The sequence below is a fragment of the Aythya fuligula genome, chromosome 2, assembly GCF_009819795.1.
Source record: "Aythya fuligula isolate bAytFul2 chromosome 2, bAytFul2.pri, whole genome shotgun sequence".
Classification (NCBI taxonomy): Eukaryota; Metazoa; Chordata; class Aves; order Anseriformes; family Anatidae; genus Aythya; species Aythya fuligula.
The window spans coordinates 47,218,067-47,238,613 of NC_045560.1; the positions used below are offsets into that span (position 1 = coordinate 47,218,067).

The 20,547-nt window shown below is 37.0% G+C and overlaps 1 protein-coding gene across 2 annotated transcripts in view; it reads left to right on the plus strand.

Annotated features, from left to right (window-relative positions):
* The window catches only part of TRAK1 (trafficking kinesin protein 1), a 54,013-nt gene that overhangs the window by 29,107 nt on the left and 4,359 nt on the right, over positions 1–20,547 (plus strand). Inside the window, exons 8-14 of one of the 2 annotated variants that reach the window (XM_032180946.1) lie at positions 426–500; positions 1,710–1,847; positions 3,140–3,216; positions 5,244–5,480; positions 6,473–6,789; positions 10,052–10,381; positions 19,224–19,326. In XM_032180946.1, the coding sequence (XP_032036837.1) occupies positions 426–500; positions 1,710–1,847; positions 3,140–3,216; positions 5,244–5,480; positions 6,473–6,789; positions 10,052–10,381; positions 19,224–19,326 (1,277 nt within the window). The remainder of the gene's footprint in view (positions 1–425; positions 501–1,709; positions 1,848–3,139; positions 3,217–5,243; positions 5,481–6,472; positions 6,790–10,051; positions 10,382–19,223; positions 19,327–20,547) is intronic. The other variant, XM_032180948.1, reaches the window with a different exon arrangement.

The window sequence follows — 20,547 nt, forward strand, 5'->3', positions numbered from 1 at the left end:
TTTAGTATATAGCATACATGACTGGAAAGTATATATTTATTAAAAATGCTTATGTTATATATCAAATACAGTAATTAAATTTATTTTAAACCTTAGATGTAAAATTCTGCGGTGAATTATTAATGACTTTAGTAACGCAAGAATATCAGTACAAGTATTTCAGTTGGCAGATACTCATTAGTGTTAGGGTCTGGGAGGTTCATTTAGCAGGGTATATAGGCTAATGTTGAGCGCGTAATAATATTTTAATATTAATATTTTTCTAATAATATTTTTAAATGTTGTTCAAATGTTTTTAAACTAAGAAGTGATGCAGAAGGTCTTGACAAAAGCTAGAAATTTCCTGCTTACCTGTGATGCAGGTTACAGACATAATGGCAGGACAAAGCATCCCAGTATTTCTAACATTTTTTGTCACATTTTAGTGTGCGGTTGAAAATGAAGAACTCGTTCAGCATTTAGGAGCAGCTAAAGATGCCCAGAGACAGCTCACAGCAGAGGTGAGTACTCTACTTAATATTAGAATAACTTAGAAGTAGGGCAATGACTATTTGCTCTACCATGGCAGTTTTCATCTAATCTGGATCAAGAGTATTATGTAATTTTGTGCATGTGCTTCACAGAATCACAGAACTGTAACCTCATGCCAAGCAGGGTCACCCTGAGCATGTTGCACAGGATTGCATCTAGGCGGGTTTTGAATATCTCCTGAGAAGGAGACTCCACAGCCTCCCTGGGCAACCTGTACCAGTGCTCTGCCACCCTCACTGTAAAGAAGTGTGTTTCCTCATATTCAGCTGGAACTTCCTGTGTTTCAGTTTGTACCCGTTGCCTCTCGTCCTGTTGCTGGGCACCACTGAAAACAGTCTGGCCCCATGCTCTTGACACCCTCCTTTCAGTTACTGGTACACATTGATAAGAAGCTGTCGGTCCTCTCTTCTTCAAGCCTAACAAGCCCAGTTCTCAGCCTCTCCTTGTATGAGAGATTCTCCAGTCCCCTAATCATCTTCATAGCCCTCCTCTGAACTTGCTCCAGGAGCTCCATGTCCCTCTGGTACTGAGGAGTCAGAACTGGACACAAAGGAATGAAGGAATTGGAATGAAGGAATATATATATACATACATACATACATACATACATATATATATATATATTGTTCCCATTAGAGTGCAAAACCATTTCCTTCTTGTTCTGTCCTGCTTCAACTGGCACACATGTTCAAAAACTGAGACTTATGGGCAGTATAGGAGACCTTTTCAAGGATAATTTCTGTGGGCTGGTATTTTATGCCTATTCTGAATAGTGAGGTAACATGGAAAAACTCACTCATACTGTATTCAGTAAGTAAACCAAAGACAGTCAACTGTTGCTGGCTTTCTTCTGGGTGCTACATTCACGTGTATAAAATGTACAAAACAAAATGAAAAAAGCCTGATCCCCTTAGGATGAGTCTTGTACTTGGACTACTTGGTATCAGAGGTGGGAATGCCCATTGAAGCCTTTCCTACTGGTGGTCCTTTTCTATCTGTGGTGCTCCACAAAGATTGAGCTCATGCATCTCCATTGGGTTCTCTGTTTCTAAGCTGAGGAGCTTATTTTTATGAAACTCATATTTCAGTATGCAGTATTTCAGACTTCTGCCCCTTTGCCAAGCTTTGTTGAAATGGCTAGTGCAGCCCATAATGTCTTTGTTTTCTGTATGTTACAGTTGCGTGAGCTGGAAGACAAGTATGCAGAATGCATGGAAATGCTACATGAGGCTCAAGAAGAGCTGAAAAACCTTAGGAACAAGACTATGCCAAATGCCATCTCACGTCGGTACCACTCTCTCGGTCTCTTCCCTATGGTAAGAAGATAAGAACACACCAGAAAACAGCCAAAGGAAGAAAACATAAGTGTTTGCATCTGAATTACAGCCTCAGGGATGGGATACGCTAGGCCAGACAGGAGCATGGATGAAATATGTATGCACAGTTTTACAGGATACCTGAGTGATTGACTCTGCATGCCTTGTTCTCAAACAGTGGTGCTGTGTAGTTAGTTGTTTTCACTGCAGTATTATCTACAATCTGAAGCTGCCTGTGCTTATACTCTAAATCATAGGTAGCGTTAATAGATTGTTACACAGTTCTGTACAACTTTGTTATGCATCTCCTGGATAGTGGTGTCTGGTTTTTGATAGGATCTTCCTGATTTTCATCAATATCCTTGGAGATGTAACTTCCTGATAACATAACTGATTGCTTTCAGATGTGCTTTCAGGACTCTGCTGGTAGTCTTCTAGTCACTCATATACATTCTAGTTCTTCAGTACTTGAATATTACGCATACATTCTTGTTTTAGCAATGCTGAAAATTCAGTGGTTTGTTAAAATAATTTCATGGTCCCTTCTGAGGCGGAATATAGGCCAACTTAAAGTACAGACATTTAATAATGTAAGTTGTATTTGCACAAATGCAACTGAAAAGCTCAGCTGAAAACTGAGAGAAGTATGCTCATTCTCAGATAGGTTTGTGTGTTTTATATAAAACGGTTTTCAAATGCTGATTCAGGGAACCAAGCATTTAGATTGTGTACTTAACTACATTTAGGCAGTAATGCTTACTGACCAGCAGTGGAAAACTGGTAGTCTGTCACCTTTAACCCCATGGCAGAAGTATGTAATATTTTATGCCAAGAACTATGCCTTTTCTTGTGGGTTGGTGGGTAATATTGTGAATGGAAAGAATGCTTTCAGGTTGTTTTAAATAAAAACAAATTGAGCAAAACTTTTGACATGAGAGGAGGGTGTTATTGAGTAGGGAATTTACTACAAAAAGATTGGGGACTTGGGTTCTGTTGTTGTCTCTAATGTTGGTTTTTTTCAGGATCTTTGTCATATGTTATCTATGTTATGTCTCCTGTGGCATATGTAGCCCTATGAAGCTAAGCCATAACTTGTCAGTCATTTAGTACATTTATTAGTCTTCCAACTTTCCAGTCAATTTTCATTTGTAAACGTATATTTTTTTCTGGAATGGCAATTTATTGGTCATTAGGCATTTTTTTTTTTTGAACTAATCTATTGCTTTCTGCAGCAACAACTTATTAACCTACACTCTGATTTTTTTTTTTTCTTTTGTGTTTGTTTTTAACAGGATTCTTTGGCAGCAGAAATAGAAGGGTCAATGAGGAAAGAACTACATTTAGATGAACCTGACTCTCCTGACTTGGCGTATGACTAAAAAGAATTGCTTTCTAATTGATTGATTCTATCTGAAGTTAATTATTAAGTGATAAGAAAGGAAGAGATGGGAAATATTTGAGCTAGGGATTTATAAGGAAAAATTTCTGGAAAAGAGTGAATGACAGAGGAAAGGGAAAATAAGCAACCCTATAATGAGATAATTTACATTTTTCTTTTTAAGTTACCAAAGGAGAACTCCCATATATAGTTTTTGCCTTACCTTACAAAACTTTTATCCTTGAGTGCTGAAAATGTGGTTCTGAGAATGAAAAAAAGATTGTTTTTCTTGTGTTTTACCACGTGGTGTTTCTTCAGTAAATGATTAGGGGATTCAGTCCCTTGGGTTCTCTTCAGACGTTATAGCAGAATTAACCAGGAAATCATTGAACTAATCCAGTTTTTACAGGAAGAACATTGATGAAGGCAGGGATTCAGTGTGGTTGTATACTTGGTCTGCTGCCAGTTACACCTGTGTAGATTAGTTGGTTTGCATTCTGCTAAAGATCTCTTCAATTATACAGGAATAGTTTGAAATAAGTACTTATGAAGGTCCAAAAGCTAAAGATAGAGGCAGCTTGGCAGAACTAGCTTTATTGACGTAAGTTGCATGTGTACCTCAATAGGTTTATCTCACCTAATTGCACAAATTAGGTTAATTTGAAACAATTTAATCCTAATTAAGGAGGTCTTTAAGAGCGTTTACCTGTTTTGACCAGACCCTTAGAAAGAAAGGACAGTCATGGTAACCACTTCCAAGAAATCTTCCAAGTATATTTATGAACCATTTGACACATACTTTAACCTTCTCAGAGCAGAAGTCAAGAAATGTAAATGAGCTTTTGACAAAGTGAGATGTCAATTAGAAAAATTTAAGATCAAAAAGATGTTAACAAGATCACATGCTATTGGATTTATCCTTCCAGATTAGTCTAATTTAAGCATAGTTTGACTTCCATAAGGTTTCTTTTTATGCCTATACCAAAGAAGGACACTTTTTTTTTTTTTTTTTTTTTTTTTAGATTTCATAGCTCTTCTGGGTTTAATTTATCTGATGAACAGTGGTAACTGTAACCTCCATGGGACTGTTTATTGATAGATACTCTTAGATTCAGCCTCTTAAAGAAAAACAGCCATAGACTTGGAGCCTACGTACGAAGGATGTAACTGTTGAGCATGCTTGGATGGAAGGGCAAAAATTTGAATGACATTGAATAAGGCATAAGGCATGCTGTCATGGTTATACCACTGCAGCATTACCTTGCTGCAGTTGGAGGGTTGTGCTCTTCTTGTGTTCAGCCACTGTTGTGCTGTAAAATAAATCAGTAATAGTGCTTTTTTACCATGATGTAGGGCAAGTTTATTTTATCACAAACCTTCTGCTGAAGTGTCATGTGATCTTAATTTTGAAACAGATGAACAGAGTTTGTTATGATGCCAGAACAATGGTGATGAAAAATAAACTGTATAACTAAATCAAAAGTTAGGTTTCCAGTCCTGACAGTCTCTCCCTAGAGACTCTTGCTCCATTGTTTTTCTGATTTATTTTCCTTTAAAAAAAAATGCTACTTAAGGGGGTGGGAAATTAATTGCAAAAAGAAGTGCAAGATTTGCTTGCAGTAGAGAAAATCCAAATTCTCTTTTGAAATGGATTAGCTAGCTCATAGTTAAGAATTGAATGAATGGAAATGAATTTTCTTTTTTAAAATCTAATTTTCACACAATGACTTCAACCATTTTTTTAGGTAATGTACTGAAATGCCCTTTCACTTAATTTGTATGAAGGGGGTCCATGCACCCAAACATTCTGTCTAAAATATTCTAGGATGATAAATGTGTTATATTGATGGGTTGAACATAGTGGCCAGACTGTAGTGAATATGGGACCCTACATATACTTCTTTACAAATACTTTACAAATATGTTTGGTGGACCTGTGGTAGGGTTACCTGTTTCTCAGGTTGTTCTTAAAGTAAAAAGGCACTGTGTGATTATTAACTATGTATATCTCTTACCAGTCATCAGAAGCGGGTCTTCGAAACTGTGAGAAATGTTAACCAAGTTGTCAAGCAAAGATCCATGACTCCATCACCAATGAATATCCCAGGCTCTAACCAGTCCTCTGCTATGAACTCACTCATGTCTAGTTGTGTCAGCACTCCACGATCCAGTTTCTATGGGGGAGACATCTCTAACATTATGATAGACAACAAGACTAATAGCATCATCCTAGAGACAGAATCCTCTGAGAATGGGTCAGTACTGTAACACTGGGCTTTGTTTTTGGTTTGTTTCTGACATAGAGGCAAAGGGTTTCTGTTTTCCCCTTTTTGTCTCACATCGTGCAGTTAACATGGTGACCTGTATCTTCAAAAGTTACTTTATTTTGTGCTTTTAGTTCCTGAGCTCTGAAGTTTTTATTTATGTTTTTAAAAAGGTGTTTATTATTTATTTATTTAAAAATGATTTTTTTATTTTTTTAAAAAGGCTTTTTGAAAGTACTGTGTATCAATTTCTGCAACTCACACCTGTTTGGGGATACATCATCACCAGATAATGTAAAACCACACTTTGTGCAAATGTGGTTCAATACTTAAATACATTTATTTTCAGAATTTTATATTAATGCCAGGGAGTTCCAACCTAAGTTGCAGCTACAGCTAACTTTTGATCCTGAAAATAAATAAATAACGTAGTGGATGGGTAGATGTAGACAACCTAATGTAAAAACTTGTGGAGGAAAACACTTAGAAGTTAACTCTTCCAGCTAGTCTCTTCCCCCAGTATAGCTTCACATTATAATTTATAGCAAAAATTAATTAATGTATCAAAACAAACAAGGGATATTTATCAGCATAACATACTTGTGTGACTTACTGATTCATTCTTGCAGTGTTGGACCTGTAAGACTTGGCCTACTCACTTGAGTTTGTCTAACCACTAGAGAGAGAACAAGTAGACATCTCTCAACTCTTTGCAGGAGGAAGCTCTTAAAAGCACAGCTTTTCCAACCAGGAACTAAGATTTGAAATGGTTTTAATATGAAAGAGAAAGTATTGGTGTTTTGACTTTGAGCTCTCTCAAAGAGTAGTGAGATGTTCCCAGTTAGAGTAAGTTCAAGGTGTTAAAAAAAAAAAAAAAAAAAAAAACTGTTCAAAATGTCTCAAAACTGTTATGTGAAAGTTGTATGTTTCTCAAATATTTTTTTTCCCACCTCCACTTTTTTTTTTTCCCTGTTATGTTTTAGAAATGAAGACAGAATGAAGAAGCCTGGCACTCCAGGGACACCAGGCTCTAGCGACCTAGAGACTGCCCTTCGCAGGCTGTCCCTTAGGCGGGAGAATTACCTCTCGGAGCGGAAGTTCTTTGAAGAAGAGCAGGAGAGGAAGTTGCGGGAACTGGCAGAAAAGGGTGAACTCCGTAGTGGTTCCGTTACTCCCACAGAGAGCATCATGTCCCTGGGAACTCACTCCAGATTTTCAGAATTCACTGGATATTCGGGAATGTCTATCAGCAGTCGCTCCTACCTGCCAGAAAAGCTTCAGATTGTGAAACCACTAGAAGGTGATAACAAAGGGCCTCGGCCTTTATCTGTTCTTCTTAGTGACTCTTTGTGGTCTCTTATCCATCATCAGAAAGCAGGAAATCTTTGCAATACATACTCTTTTTACTTTAGAGACAGTAATCCACGCTGTTGGTTTGAAATCTTCTAGCTACTACGTTTTTCCACAAGCCTTAAAAGCGTTAGAAAACAAATCCAGCTGAGGGAATAAAAACAAGTGTTACAGGCCATACGTGCATAAGCAGTACTCCCTTACATGTGAGCTAAATCTCAATGCTACTGTTTCATACTTAGAAAAGAAAGGTAGTTGATTATCGAAAATCAAGTAACAGAGTATGAGTTCATCAAATCTCTGTTCTGCAAAAGTCTGCAAAGACCTTTACTTAGTTTATTACTTTATTAGTTCATTTGGTCTAATAGGACTACCTGTGTGATTAAAGATGACCTCTGGACTTTAATTGGCTGTTCGAGAGGTCATGCTTGAGTTTCTATGGCTTTGGTTTCATGCATGAAATAGGTTATTTTAGCCAAATTTCCTCCCTGTTGTCTCAGAAAAAGACAAGGTGTAGGTTACTGGTAGTCAGGACTAGAGCTTTATTTCAGAGCTAAGTGCATTTCTGTGGTCTACCTAAGTTGACAGTACATAAGAGTAGTATAGTCTCCCTGGACTTCTTCAGATCTTTCAGGTTATTGCTGGCAGTGAAAACTGAGTAAATTCCTTTGGGTTTTAAACAAAAAAAAAGATTATTATTATTTTTTTTTTTACTATAGTACTGCAGAGATGCACTAGTTATGTAATGTAGCTTTGATTTCTTTCTGTTTTGGTCTCTCTCTTTCTCAGGCAGAACTGTTGTGTTACATTATATTGTCTTTTATTTGCGTAAGTTCATTTTTTTTTGTCTTTTTAGAACATACTTATTTTGTTGTTAAGGAGCAATTTAGCATGACACGTATTTGGAAGTAAAACCAACCCTTTTTGTGTCCTGAAAAAAGTGATGTGCTGTATCTACCTATTCAAATGAAACTATAGCCATAGCACACAAGTCAATGCTGTTTAGCAGTTTTTAGTAGTTTGTTTTCATGATTGCTTTTAAGTGGTCATAAAAAGCTTGGTACATCATGAGAAAAGGGATGATCCAACATCATTTAAGTTACTGTTTGCTACCACTGTAATAGATTTCTGTCACCATCCCATTATATCTGCTTTTTTCTTCTAATAAACTCTTTAAATTCTTTATCATCTTTCTATCTGTGTGATTTTGTTTGTATGGTTTTTTTTTTTTACTAGTTTTGTTCATTTTCACTGGGTCAATTTTTCCTTAAAATTATCTCACCTTTTAAAGTACTTCCAGTGTTTGGTTTTACATCTCATTTATAGTATGTTTTTGTCTGCCTGTTTCATAAGTTTAATGTTTGTTGTCTTTTATTAAATACACGTTTATGATTATGTTCCTCTATTTAGCTTAGTTTCTTTCCTGAGTATTTTTCATGGGGTTTAATTCTTTGTGTTTTTTTTTTTTTTTTTTTTTTTTTTTTTTTTTTTTTTTTTTTTAATGAAATACCTTCCTGGATACTTCCACGCTACTGTGGTAAAATAGTCTGCTGTTATAACTGCAAACTGTTATCAGAAGTTGTGATCAGAATTTTTTAATTATTATTTTTCTAAGGGCACTCATGCCCTAAAATCATCTCTGTGTCATGCTTCTCATACTTACGCACAAAATAGCACTCCCTGTGTTCTGTAAGAAAACTAACATAATTTACTAAATTGTCTAGTAAGAGCCTGAGATTAAATATAGGACAAGGTATCATATTCCTCCCTTCATTTGGCTTTTAAATCAGCTCACAACTAAGAGTTCACAAGATCCAATTGTACTGTCTTGCATAATCTTTTCTTATTGAGCTAAAAATTGCAGTTTTTTTAGATAGACTTCACTATGTCTATCTATTCATACTCACTGACCTCAGTTAATGTAAAGAAAAGTTTTCTCAGTTTGCTTCTATTTACAGTAAGCCTCCTGCAACGCAATATCCTTATTATGAAATGCTGATTGTTCTCATTCCACGGCATTGTGTTTTGTTTTGTTTTCAGATGCAAAATAATGTGTGTAAGAGCTATTTCTCCCCTAGTTATTACCGTGTTTTAGATTTTTACATAGACCATGCAACAAATGCAACATTCTTAGTTTTTTAATAGTGTTGAGACACTTGTATGGCAGCTTGTTGCATGAGTCCATGTTCTGGTTTGTGGAGAAGGGACAGGAACAACAGAGCAAAAACTGCTCTGATTTTAGCCAGCAGAGACGGAAACAAATATGCTTTATTAGTGTCGTAGGACCCGTAGAAAATAGTTTTAAGTCACACATTACACAGTAGTGACTGGTGGGCACACATGGGAAAACACTGGATCTTGCAAGCAGTATTTAGTCTCTGTTTGAGGAATTGGCTAATTCCTCCCCTGATTTCAGTGGGCCCATCTTGGTGTATATATCAGTTTACTCTGATACATTACTGTTTGGGGCTCATTGTCTCATACCAAACACAGTATGTTGAATGCTTTTCTCTGTAAAATGCACCTCTTTCCTCACTCAAAACATTTTTCTCCCAAGGATGAAGCTACAGGTATGGTAGTATTTAGTTCTGTAGTAGTTGATTTCTTGTAGCATATGGGCCCTGATAGGGGCCATACTAGTATTTGGACTGGATATATAGCTCAGAAGTGTTGTCGCCTTATATGTTCTTGGAGTTGATGTGGCTTTCTAACACATGCTATAATGCTGACCTTGCCGTATCCTCCTGTCAGCTACCAGTAGTAAAAATACTAGCATGTTTCTAGCACCTTTCTTAGCGTGAGCTTAATGCGGGAGTATGTTTGTGTTCTTCTTAGAGCTTTCTGTGACGGTGTTCAGTTCAACTCTTAAATTATTTCTATTTCTGCTTAATTCTGTGAATTGAGGGGGATGAGAATATTGATGGGGAGGGGATGTGCATGTGCACAAGTATGCCACATCTTACCACCAGACTTTGCTAAGTGCTGATGTGACCAGTTTCTTTCATATCAACCTAGAAATGCTGAATAGTAGCTGAAGCAGCTTTGCCTTGTAGCGTGTCTTCCTAGAAATATTAAAGCCAGTTCATAGAAGCTCCAAACCTTTAGTGGGACCAAGGTTTGGACTTCTGGATAAACAAAGTGAGGTTTTTCAGCCTTTTGGATTCTGGGTTGGTTACTGATTTATTTTGGTTGTCTTTCTGTTCCTTTTCAAGGTTCTGCCACTTTGCACCACTGGCAGCAGCTGGCTCAGCCTCACTTGGGCGGGATCCTGGACCCGAGGCCCGGGGTTGTCACCAAGGGCTTCAGGACCCTGGACCTTGACCTGGATGAAGTGTACTGCCTTAATGACTTTGAGGAAGATGAGACAGGTGACATTTCTTACAAGGGCCTAACTACCTCGACGCCAGTTCAGCACACAGAGACCTCAGGTGAGAGGTCACAAGCACAAGTGACTGTTTCAGACAACAAGAATAACCCCCGCCAATCTCAGGCTTTCACAGAGGAGATGCAGGAGTCCGCGACTGACGATGATGAGGGGTCTGGTGAGGGAAACTCATTAAGTCCAGTAAAACTGACATCTTTACAGGATTTTGATTACTGGGCCATTCTCACATCTCTCCAGAACAGCATCCATAATATTGCTTTGTGTGTAGCATCAGCACGTTAACGTGTGCGGTAGTTAGAACATAACCATCTAACATTGGCTCAAAAATCCTTTCTTTAATAATCTTTTAATTTGACTTTTTTTCTTTAGTAACAGCATCTGTGGTCAATATTTTACTCTATTTTGATAAGAGAAGGCTGCTAAAAGGAAATGGTTTGTTCACAAACCTGTGTATGGCACATGTGGGACTTGTGGGTGTAATGAGTGCATACTGTTCACTGTATATAATGTATAGACCGTATATATTTTGTATGCTTACAGTGTAGATATTTTTCTGACTGTTCATAAGGGGTGATGCAATACTTTAGATTCTGTGCTTTTGGGAAAAAAAAAAAAAAAAAAAAAAAAAACAACAACAAACACAACACAAAGAGGTAATGATGACAAAAGATCCGTCTAAATCACCTATTGCTGGAACAAACAGAAGTGCCTTGAAAATCAAGCAAAAAATTCAGTTACCTCAGATAGTTACGTGGTTTTAGATTCTCTTTGAGATAAAACTCAATTGAGATAAAGAACTAAGAGGATGTTTTTGTGCCAAGAATATTTTCCTCATTCCCTGTCCACCACACTATTCTTAAATTCTGTCCTTCATATTTATACCATGTAAAGACATAAGCATGTATAAATGACTCAGGTTTTCATGGATTATTGGATACTCTGAACTGACATTTGCAGCCCATTATTACACTGGGCTACTGACTCTCGGTACAGAGAAAACACATATAGATGTGTTTTGAGTTCACATTATTTCTTTGTTGTTGTTGTTGATTTCGTTTGTTTTGTTTTAATAAGCTTGATAAGTTTGTTAGTCTCTGTTAAGATGGTAAAAAAAATCTTTACCACTGGTAAAGAATCAAATTTAGTCCAGGATTAGAAAACTGCAGAACTCCCTTTTCTTCAGACTTATTTAAAGTAGACATGTAAAAACAAGGACACTTCTGTCACACTCCTTTTTCTGGAATAAATCATAACTTTTTATTTGACTGATCTTTGGAAGATCAAATGATTTCTCAGGGTTAGACAGTAATACTGCGCTGTTCTTTTCGTGAAGTGCAGAGTAGTACCCTTTGTTTTCACTGTGGCAGTTCAGTGCTATCAGCCATTAAACATAAGCTACTTCTTGCAGTTGGTTGTAAAATTTCATCCAAGCTCTTTGATTTCCCTTTCCTTTTGCAAAAATGAAATAAAATAAAAATAAAATATATAAAATATATTGTTCAGGAATAAAAATGGTGTAAAATTTTTATATTCATATGGAAGTAAACAGTATGTCCACAGGAGATATATATAGATTTGGATGTTTACTGTTTAAATAGTCTAAGTACCATCAAGGAAAGCAGATCTAGGAAACATGGACTGAAAAAATCAAAGACTGAAATGACTGGCTTTTTTTTGTTGTTCCATAGAATAAAATATTCAAGAGAAAATATGATTAATTTTAAAATGTGTTGCTGCAGAAAGGAAGGGAACAAGCAGTTCTTCATATACTCAGGATAAAATAATGGTGCAAAAGATCCCACTTGGGTTACTCTTTGGCAAAGAGTTTTCCAATTGTAAGAGTAGTCAATACAGGAACTTGCCCTAAGTTGTGAAACCTTACTGCCATGGACTATATGTAGGGAGGGATGATATAGATACATTGTGTTTTGTTTTAAGAAAAGATTAAAAAAACATCTGTGAGTAATAATTTGGAAGAGTTCTTTATTTGGAGTAGAAGTACAAATTTAGGCCTGCGTTATGATTATAAATTGGCAAAAAGGACATTCCTTCATTTCCTTTCTCCATTACAATTTCAACACAGGTCACTTAGAGCAAGTTATCCCCTGGTGAAAGCTATATTTTCCCTGGAAAACTCTATCTCAGGCAAGGTTTTTAAGCATATTCCCTACCTGATTAATTAGCATGTAAATAAAATCTTTGAAACTGCTCTAGTAATCTTGGATCGTTTGCTGAATAATTTTTGATACATTACAGAAATACAGAAGTTTGTCAAAACGAGTAACTTTTATGTCTAGAATAAAGAAATAAACTGGAAACTTATTTCCCATTCTTTATCCTTCCTCTAAATTTCCCAGTGGCTTAGGATTTAGGAGTGTCCATGAGCCACCACACTGTGGTGGCTTCATTAGAAGTGATATCTTCACATAATGAAGTGATATTATGTGATATCTTCACATAATGAAGTGAAGATATTGCTGTATCTGCTTGTTATTGAAGCAGTTTGTTAGGTGGTATACAAGATACTGTGGATATTTTGATGTGGTAGCACTTCTTTGAATCCACAGTCTGTCCACTGAAGAACACCTTATAGGGCAGACAGAGATGTATGCTTAGCTTATGACTTTATTTGGTATTTCAGTATTGTGCAACTACTGTTTCTCTTGAAAAACCTCCTGTGCACTCTTTCTGCTTTTCCTAGGTTTCTTGGTAAGGATGCAATGCAGGTAGGGCTGTGAATGAACTTGCAGTACCCTGCAGTACTGTCACAACCACAAGGTTAGGCCCTCATTGCTCCCTTGATTCCAGGGGCTATTCCGGGCTGTGAGGTACAGCATAAGTTTTGCTAGAGAATGTGGAAACAAAATAAAAAGGAATGAGAGAAATACCTTGGATACAGTGTTTATTGGTAGGGTTTTGTTTATAATCCAGGATAGCTCCATTGTGGAGGTCTTCTAACACGGGAACAAAGTGTCTTTGGAAATACAGTGCCTACAAGGACCATTCTCAGCAGGTGTGAGTCATAGGTCATCTGCCTCATTTGCTGTATGCTTTGAGGGTTGTATCTTATCCTTTTTGGAAGGGAGGTATTCTATGGCAGAGTACAATGAAGTCCTATACTTCCCACCATTTTGCTGGCATGTAGAGTGCTGTTCTGGGTGGATTTCAGATGAACCCTAGGAAAAGTCTAGTTTCAGGAGAGCAGAAATTGTTATTAGTGCCAAAGATGTCGTGCAGCCAAAATCAATGTACTCAGAACAGAGTACCAGTTGTCTCTTGTTGAGTGATGAAGAGTCAGAAATCATTCTAACTAAATAAGAAAAAGTTACTATCCTTATTTTTTTTATTTCAGTGTTGAGACCTGTAGTATCCATTGATATGTCAAGTAACTTCCTTACCATATATATAGATATATCACAATTATGTCTCTGAACATTTCAGAAGAAATTAAAAGCTCCGTTGGAGCGACATACTGTGTTTAGGCTCAGTAACTTGACAGAGGATTGTGAATTCCAGAATTGCAGTTCTAGTTAATATCCAGAAATAATTTAAAATTTGTATATCACTTGAATAGAGACTCTCAGCATATTTGAAATGGTAAAGAAGTTATAGCACGTGGCTGTGATAATACCATATAGGAGAATTAATTTTTGAAGCACAAATTTTTAGTAACCTATATGTATTATTCTTTGATACTAGTATATTTTTAAAGCTGTAAAGAGTGTGGTTTCTTTGTAGTGTGTGTGGTTTTTTTTTTTTCATTTGCTACCTTTCAGGTACATGTCTCCCTTAAACAAACAACCCCAACCCATTCAAAGCACTTAGTATATTCAGCTTGAAGTATGTTGTGAATGTTCTCATTTTGAAGTTACAAGGGCTGCTCTTAATTCAAGTTCAGCACGTGCTTAATTGCATTCTAATATTGGGTGCACAAACTGATCTTCCAATGCTTGTGTTTATTAGCTCCACTAATTGATTGCTTTGATTTCAACAGAGCATATGTACACATTATAGAATCAGCCTCTGTACTTCATTTTTAGACGTTAATAACATGGAGATCTGTCCATGCCTAAAATTGAAAAAAAAGAAAAACAACAACAACAACAACAAAAAGACTTATATTATTTGAGTTGTTTTTAGCAGGATTGCTATACACGCTTATAAGAGGTTACCATTGTATAGAAAAGCAATAAATTTTGTTACTCTTCTTAGAACTAAGATATTGATGCGTACTTAAATATTTTATTTTCAAATAGCATGAATATTTCACAGTAATTATTTCTTTAAGAAAAATCTGTCAGCATTTGCTATCTGTGCTGTTAAAATGTTAGAAATTCAGTTTGGGGATAAAATCATGTTGAAGCCATATTAAACACTTCAAAGACTTTACATCTGTACTTCATGGTTCTATTTATATGAGAAGACCTCAGCCAAAAGAAAGTTAAGAAAATACTGCCCAAGGGATACCTGCCTTTCCTCAGGTTTTCATCTCTCACTGTTTCCAAAGGAAAAATAAATGGAAAGCTGAGAAAGGCAGACATTTGGAAAAACAAAATGTTGTAAATTGTTTAAGAAACAGGAGTAGTGCTCCTGGCATAGGGATATGGGCTCTTAGTGGTTTTGAGTAGTCACAGTCACTCCCTGACACCAGTATTTACCGAAGGACATTCTTCTCAGGAGGCGCCTAACCGCTTTAGGACAGCACCATGCTCACATTTTACAGCTGCTGTGTTTACCACCCAGCTCTGTTTTGTTTCAGTAGTTAGCCCACGTGTCACATTTAGCACACCCTAAATGCTCCCTGCTCTGTCAGCCAAGAGTTTTCAGTGCCAGTGGCACTGGTGGTCAGAGCTTTCACCTTAAGTCACCTGGAGAAGATGAACTCGATTGAATTTAGAGAGTACATGGAGTAGCTATCTTGTTCTGTGGATCCTGTTAGATACTGGAACAGGTTGCCCAGAGAAGCTGTGGGTGCCCCATCCCTGGAAGTATTCAAGGCCAGGCTGGATGGGGCTTTGGACAACCTGGTCTATTGGGAGGTATCCCTGCCCAGGTCAGGAACTAGCTAATCTTTAAGGTCTCTTTCAATTCAAACCATTCTGTGATTTGTGATCTAGTTTTCAGAAAATTCAGTCTACTTGGGAATGGAGTTGCGGGCGTACACTCTCAAAAGTAAAGTCCATACATTTAATCCCAAATTATAACACTTGGAGGAAGAATCTGCCCACAGTCCTTTGCTGTTATTCTCTTCCAAATCCCTGTCTAACCAGCCTGCACAAAAGAGATGTACAAATTCCCCATCTCGCTCTACTAAAAGGCCAGAGAACTCTGCGTCCTCCTATTGTTAAAACATGAAGAAGGGAAAAAAGAAAAGAAAAGAAAAGAGAAAAAAAAATAGAATAATTCAGTTGGAAAAGACTTCTAACGTCATGTTGTCCAACCTTTAACCTAGTACAGTGGCTTGCTTCAGTGTTGGACTAAAACTTTGCCTTTGTGTCAGGATGGATCAAGTCATACTCTGAAGATTACTGAATTTTTTTTAAAAGTTCATTCTTGCGTAATGCACTGTGAGCTCTTTGCCTCCTCTCTATTCATCTAACACAATGGTGAACTTGAAGTTGGAACCGTTGTTAAAAAAAGTTCAGTCATTTTAGAATAGCTGCTTATTATGGATCTTCCTCAAGCACAATATATCTGATATCTTTCTGCGGATGGGGCAGGCCACTAGTTTGCCCACTCTAACTTTGTACCTTTCTCTGAATGAGCTGGTTGAAAACCCAGATGATATGGTCTTTGGAGGGTTCCCTGAGCAGAAGATTATGTCCTGAATGTATCTGTTTTGCTGTTTGCATCTAGCAGAATGGCCCAGAAGCCCTGAGTACTCAAGGTGGATCTGAAACAGGTCTGAGTTATAGAAAATCAGCTTTGTGTTTGTTGTGTTGAGTAGGGAAAGCTCTGCTTTTCCAGAAGATGGAGCTTTCCGCAGTCAGGTTCTTGATAAGTTTTTTTTTTTTTTTTTTTTTTTTTTCTGTGTTTTAAAAGATGTTTTTACAACAGAGTTTTGCTTACAGGAGAGTCTCTTTCAGCTGTAATATTTCGCGTTATTTCCAAAATGCCTAAGAATCAATTAAAAAAAAAAAAAAAAAAAAAAAAAAAAGCTTAATAAGGTAAAGAATCATTAATTACTGAGAGCCAGAACACAATACTGCAGCAATCTAGGGTTTAGTTAGATTTTTAATTTAGGGAAAAACATACACATACTGTTTAGTTTGTGTTATTCCTGATGGATAAAAATTGCATTATATATCTGTATAGATATTATGTATAGATTATTATAGACTATTATAGATAGTTATTATAGATATGTATAGAATTATATGTAGATTTCTTTTTATACAGATATGAAATTTGTTAATCATCTACCTGCTTGAAAAACAGGGTATAAATAAAACATTTATTTTTAGCCATAGTCATATGGAACAGATATTCCTAGAGGCAAACCTATGTACAACAGATGGAGGAAGGGTTATTCAGACAGTTTCTTTTAGCCATTGGTATTGAAGATGTTTACTGGAAATATGAGCTTTGCATATGGAAAAAATAATTTGCTCTTAAACCCCCACGATTGTTTACTTCACAACTCAAGGTTATATTAAAAATAGTATTTTGATGTGTATATGAAAATAGTCTCTCATAAAGTTACATACTACTTATTCACAAGATTATACTAATTAGGTTATGGCCATTCTTACAAAAAATTACTGGGTTAGGAATAAATCATTTCGTTTCTATTTTACAAACTTTGTTCATTTACAGCAACAGGTTCTCTCCCTCTCTTTGTATTGTGTCCAAAGGATGGAAAATGCAACAGCAATGTGCACCCCATTGTTGACTGATGGAGGATGAAGCTGGTACAGAACTTTTTAGTGGTATTTGAAGGTGGAAAACATCCTGGAAATTGCTTTTTATTGATAATTTCGATTTGTTTCCTCTTACTAGGGCCAAGTGACTTCTCTACTTTTAGCAGCCTTCTCCTATCTCTGACTCATTAACAACAATGAGTCTTGCTTTTGCTAATGCAGCTATATATCTTCGATGTGCCTGTTTCCAATCTGAGGGGATGCTCAATGGATATTACAAATGGGGACAGTTCACTTACTGTGTTACAGCTGTGTGCTTCTTTGGGTTGAGCTTGCAATCCTAAACCAGCGTTGCTTTAATCTATTCTCTATTCATCATCCAGGGATAATTGCTTTGTTTCTACTTGATTTGTGTCAAGTCCTTTGTTTTCTCTAAGTAACCAATTTTTTTCATGTCCGGTTATTTGAGCTCTTTCTCCAGATTTTCTTTTTCCTCTCTACAATATGGAGAGAATCATGATTGCTAGGCTGTGCTCCCTTGTAATAACTTTTATAGTGCTCACACTAATCTCTAAAGCAACTGGAATCCTGAAGCATCATAATTCCCATCTCTGGAGGTGAAGTAGAGCTTGTTGTTACGTTATGCTGTGCTAACTTTTGAGTGTGTTAACACTCTAGTATTTTATTTTTTTTTTTAAATATCCTTCTTTAATGTACAGCAGTACATTTTAATATTTACTAGGCTTGAGTCACTGTTGATTGTATGCTTAGACACTTCTGCTTCCACCATTCACACTCCCTGTGCTCTATTCTTCACACACTGCTTATATGTGCTTCTAAAGGACTACCTAACTGCACACACTATTTTTGAGCTGTGATACTGTAGATGTGGAAAAGGGAACACAGCCACAATTTAAGACTTGCCTTGCTTCTGCTAATCGTATCTGGAAGTTCAGAATGGCATCTGGTCTAGTTGGTCTGTCTGTCTGTCCTCTGCAATGTGTTGAATAGTTGTATGCTGTGGTATTCAAATGTGGCTTATTTGGGGAATGGCTCAAGAGGGCTGGGTAGAAACAAGAGGGAGGGAGCTGCGCACAGTTTTTATCATGCATGTCTTTTAACCACTGTGAAGTTGGGTTGTTAAGTAAGAGAACCTATGCAATCATGATATCTTTGGTATGATACTTTGGGTGTTTTTCAATCAGCTTTTCAGATGCATGGCTCTTAAATTTTCTATTTTGCAATGGCCCCAGCTGCATTATACAGCAAATTAGTGTATCTACAGAAGTGTTTCTACTAAGAAAAAAGCAGTTGGCCTAGGTTCTTCATTTTATAAATTATGAGCTGTATTGCTTCTTTCCCAAATTAATGATAAACTTGCAAATGGGCATCTTTGCAGCCACATTTGTAGGGAAAATGCTTTACAACACTGTTTACAAAAACTCAAAAATTGCTATATTGTGCAGCTGAGTACATACAGTCTTAAAGAACCTAAACACATGCACAGGGGAAGTGTCACAGATGTACAGTAGTGGATCCAAAAATACCTACCACTTTCTTTACTACGAATATAAAAAGAAATGAAATAGAGAAATAGTGCTGTGTGTCCATTCCCTCCCTTCTCCTCCCTAACATTTTAGTGTGTACTTGTAGCACTAGTAAGCCGGATCCATTACTGAAAAGTAATGGGGATACCTTTTTGTGGATCAATCTAAATGCTGAAATGCACGAGCATTCAGTAAATCCTAGTGCTCCTTTGCTGGTACTAGAAAATGTTTGTTGCAATTTCCCACTGATTAAAATTGCTAGCTTAGATAAGCACTAGCATTTCAAATGCTGCCTTGTCTAGATCTGTTTTGAGCAAGACTTTTCTGCAGTGTTAGTGATCACAGGGAAGTTTCAGCAGGACATTTCAGCACTGGCCTTGGAGTCCTAGATTTAATTGGAGAACAAGTGTCTGATAGAGCACTGTAGCACTTGTGTATTTCACTTTTCTTGCATTGATCCTGCCTGAGGTACCTCATCACTTTTTGCATCTGTCCTATCAGCACACAGAAGTTTGTGTTTTGTTTCTTTTTTTTTTCCCTGTGTAAAATGCAAAGAATTTGCTTTTTTTTTTTTTTTTTTTTTTAAATTTAGTACCTCATCCTGGGAAGTGCATGTCACAAACGAACTCCACCTTCACCTTCACCACCTGCCGCATTCTGCACCCTTCTGATGAGCTCACACGAGTCACACCAAGGTAAGGGTTTCCCTTGGCAAAGCCTTCAGCTATGTCAGAGCTTCCACATGAGGAGACACAAATTAATGGCATAAGCAAAAGCATTAGCTGCACTGATGAATTTTACAACACACCCTCAGAATTACTCCTCCCGTTTTCAGTTACCTCAAAATGATTTTATTTGAGAGGCACGTATAATGTTTTAGACAGCAAATCAAAATATCCCATACTTTGTTGTCTCTGGTTAAAATATTGCCAGATCAGAAAAAGTTTGTTCCTGGTGTCCAAAGCTGGATATCCCAAACTAGGTACAGACCCTACGGGTGAATGCTCAGACTGTGGTGCTCACCCCATTGTGCATTTCCTGTGTTGTCCAAAGAAACATTAGATTTTTCTGGGGAGGACAAAATGAAATCTTTGGTACAGGTTGAAAAGGGATCTGCTGGTAAGGAAACATAGAAATAGATACTTCAGCAGTACCCGGGAAATGCATGAGGAAGGGAGGAGAAAAAATGACTTAATTAAAAACAGGGAGCTGTCTACTCTGTTCCTAGGTGTCACTGTTGGTAATGAGTTCTTATTAGCCAGACTGAAACTAGTGAACTGCCTTAATAACAGCAATTGACGTGTGTAGGCACACCCTTATAGAATGTGAAGAGATGAGAATTGGAGAGGGTGAGTGAATTTCATACATAGAGGGCTCTTTGCTTCCTTAGGAAATCAGAAGTTAAAGTGTGTTTTGCTGTGCAGAAGGACAATGCCTCATTGCTTTCTCTGTCCCTTTCAGCTCCTATGGGGGAGTGTACCCTTGTGTAGGTACCCATTCAGAGATGATGTGTCTAGACTTGTTTAGACACCAGATGGGCACTGACTACCTAAGGAACGCATGAGAAGTAAGGGTATTAAATATGAACACCTGTCAGGTGATAAATGCGTGTAAAGGAAATAGATTATGAATAAATGTAACTTTCCTGCTTCCCTTTCTGAATGTAGTGAGTTGATCTTGGTCTGGCTCATTTTTCTTTGTCTTTTGTCTTCCTCTCCCCTCAACAATACTACTGAAGAGATCCTTTTATTTGGCTGCAATTCTATTTTATTCTTTTTATCCTTGAATTGCTGTTAACTGTGGTCATAATAAGCTCCCTGATTGTGCTGGTTACTAAATCTAACAAATCAGCCATAGCTGACAGCTAAATTCCATACATTTTCAGGTGCTTTGGTTACCCCAAAGTTCATGATTGA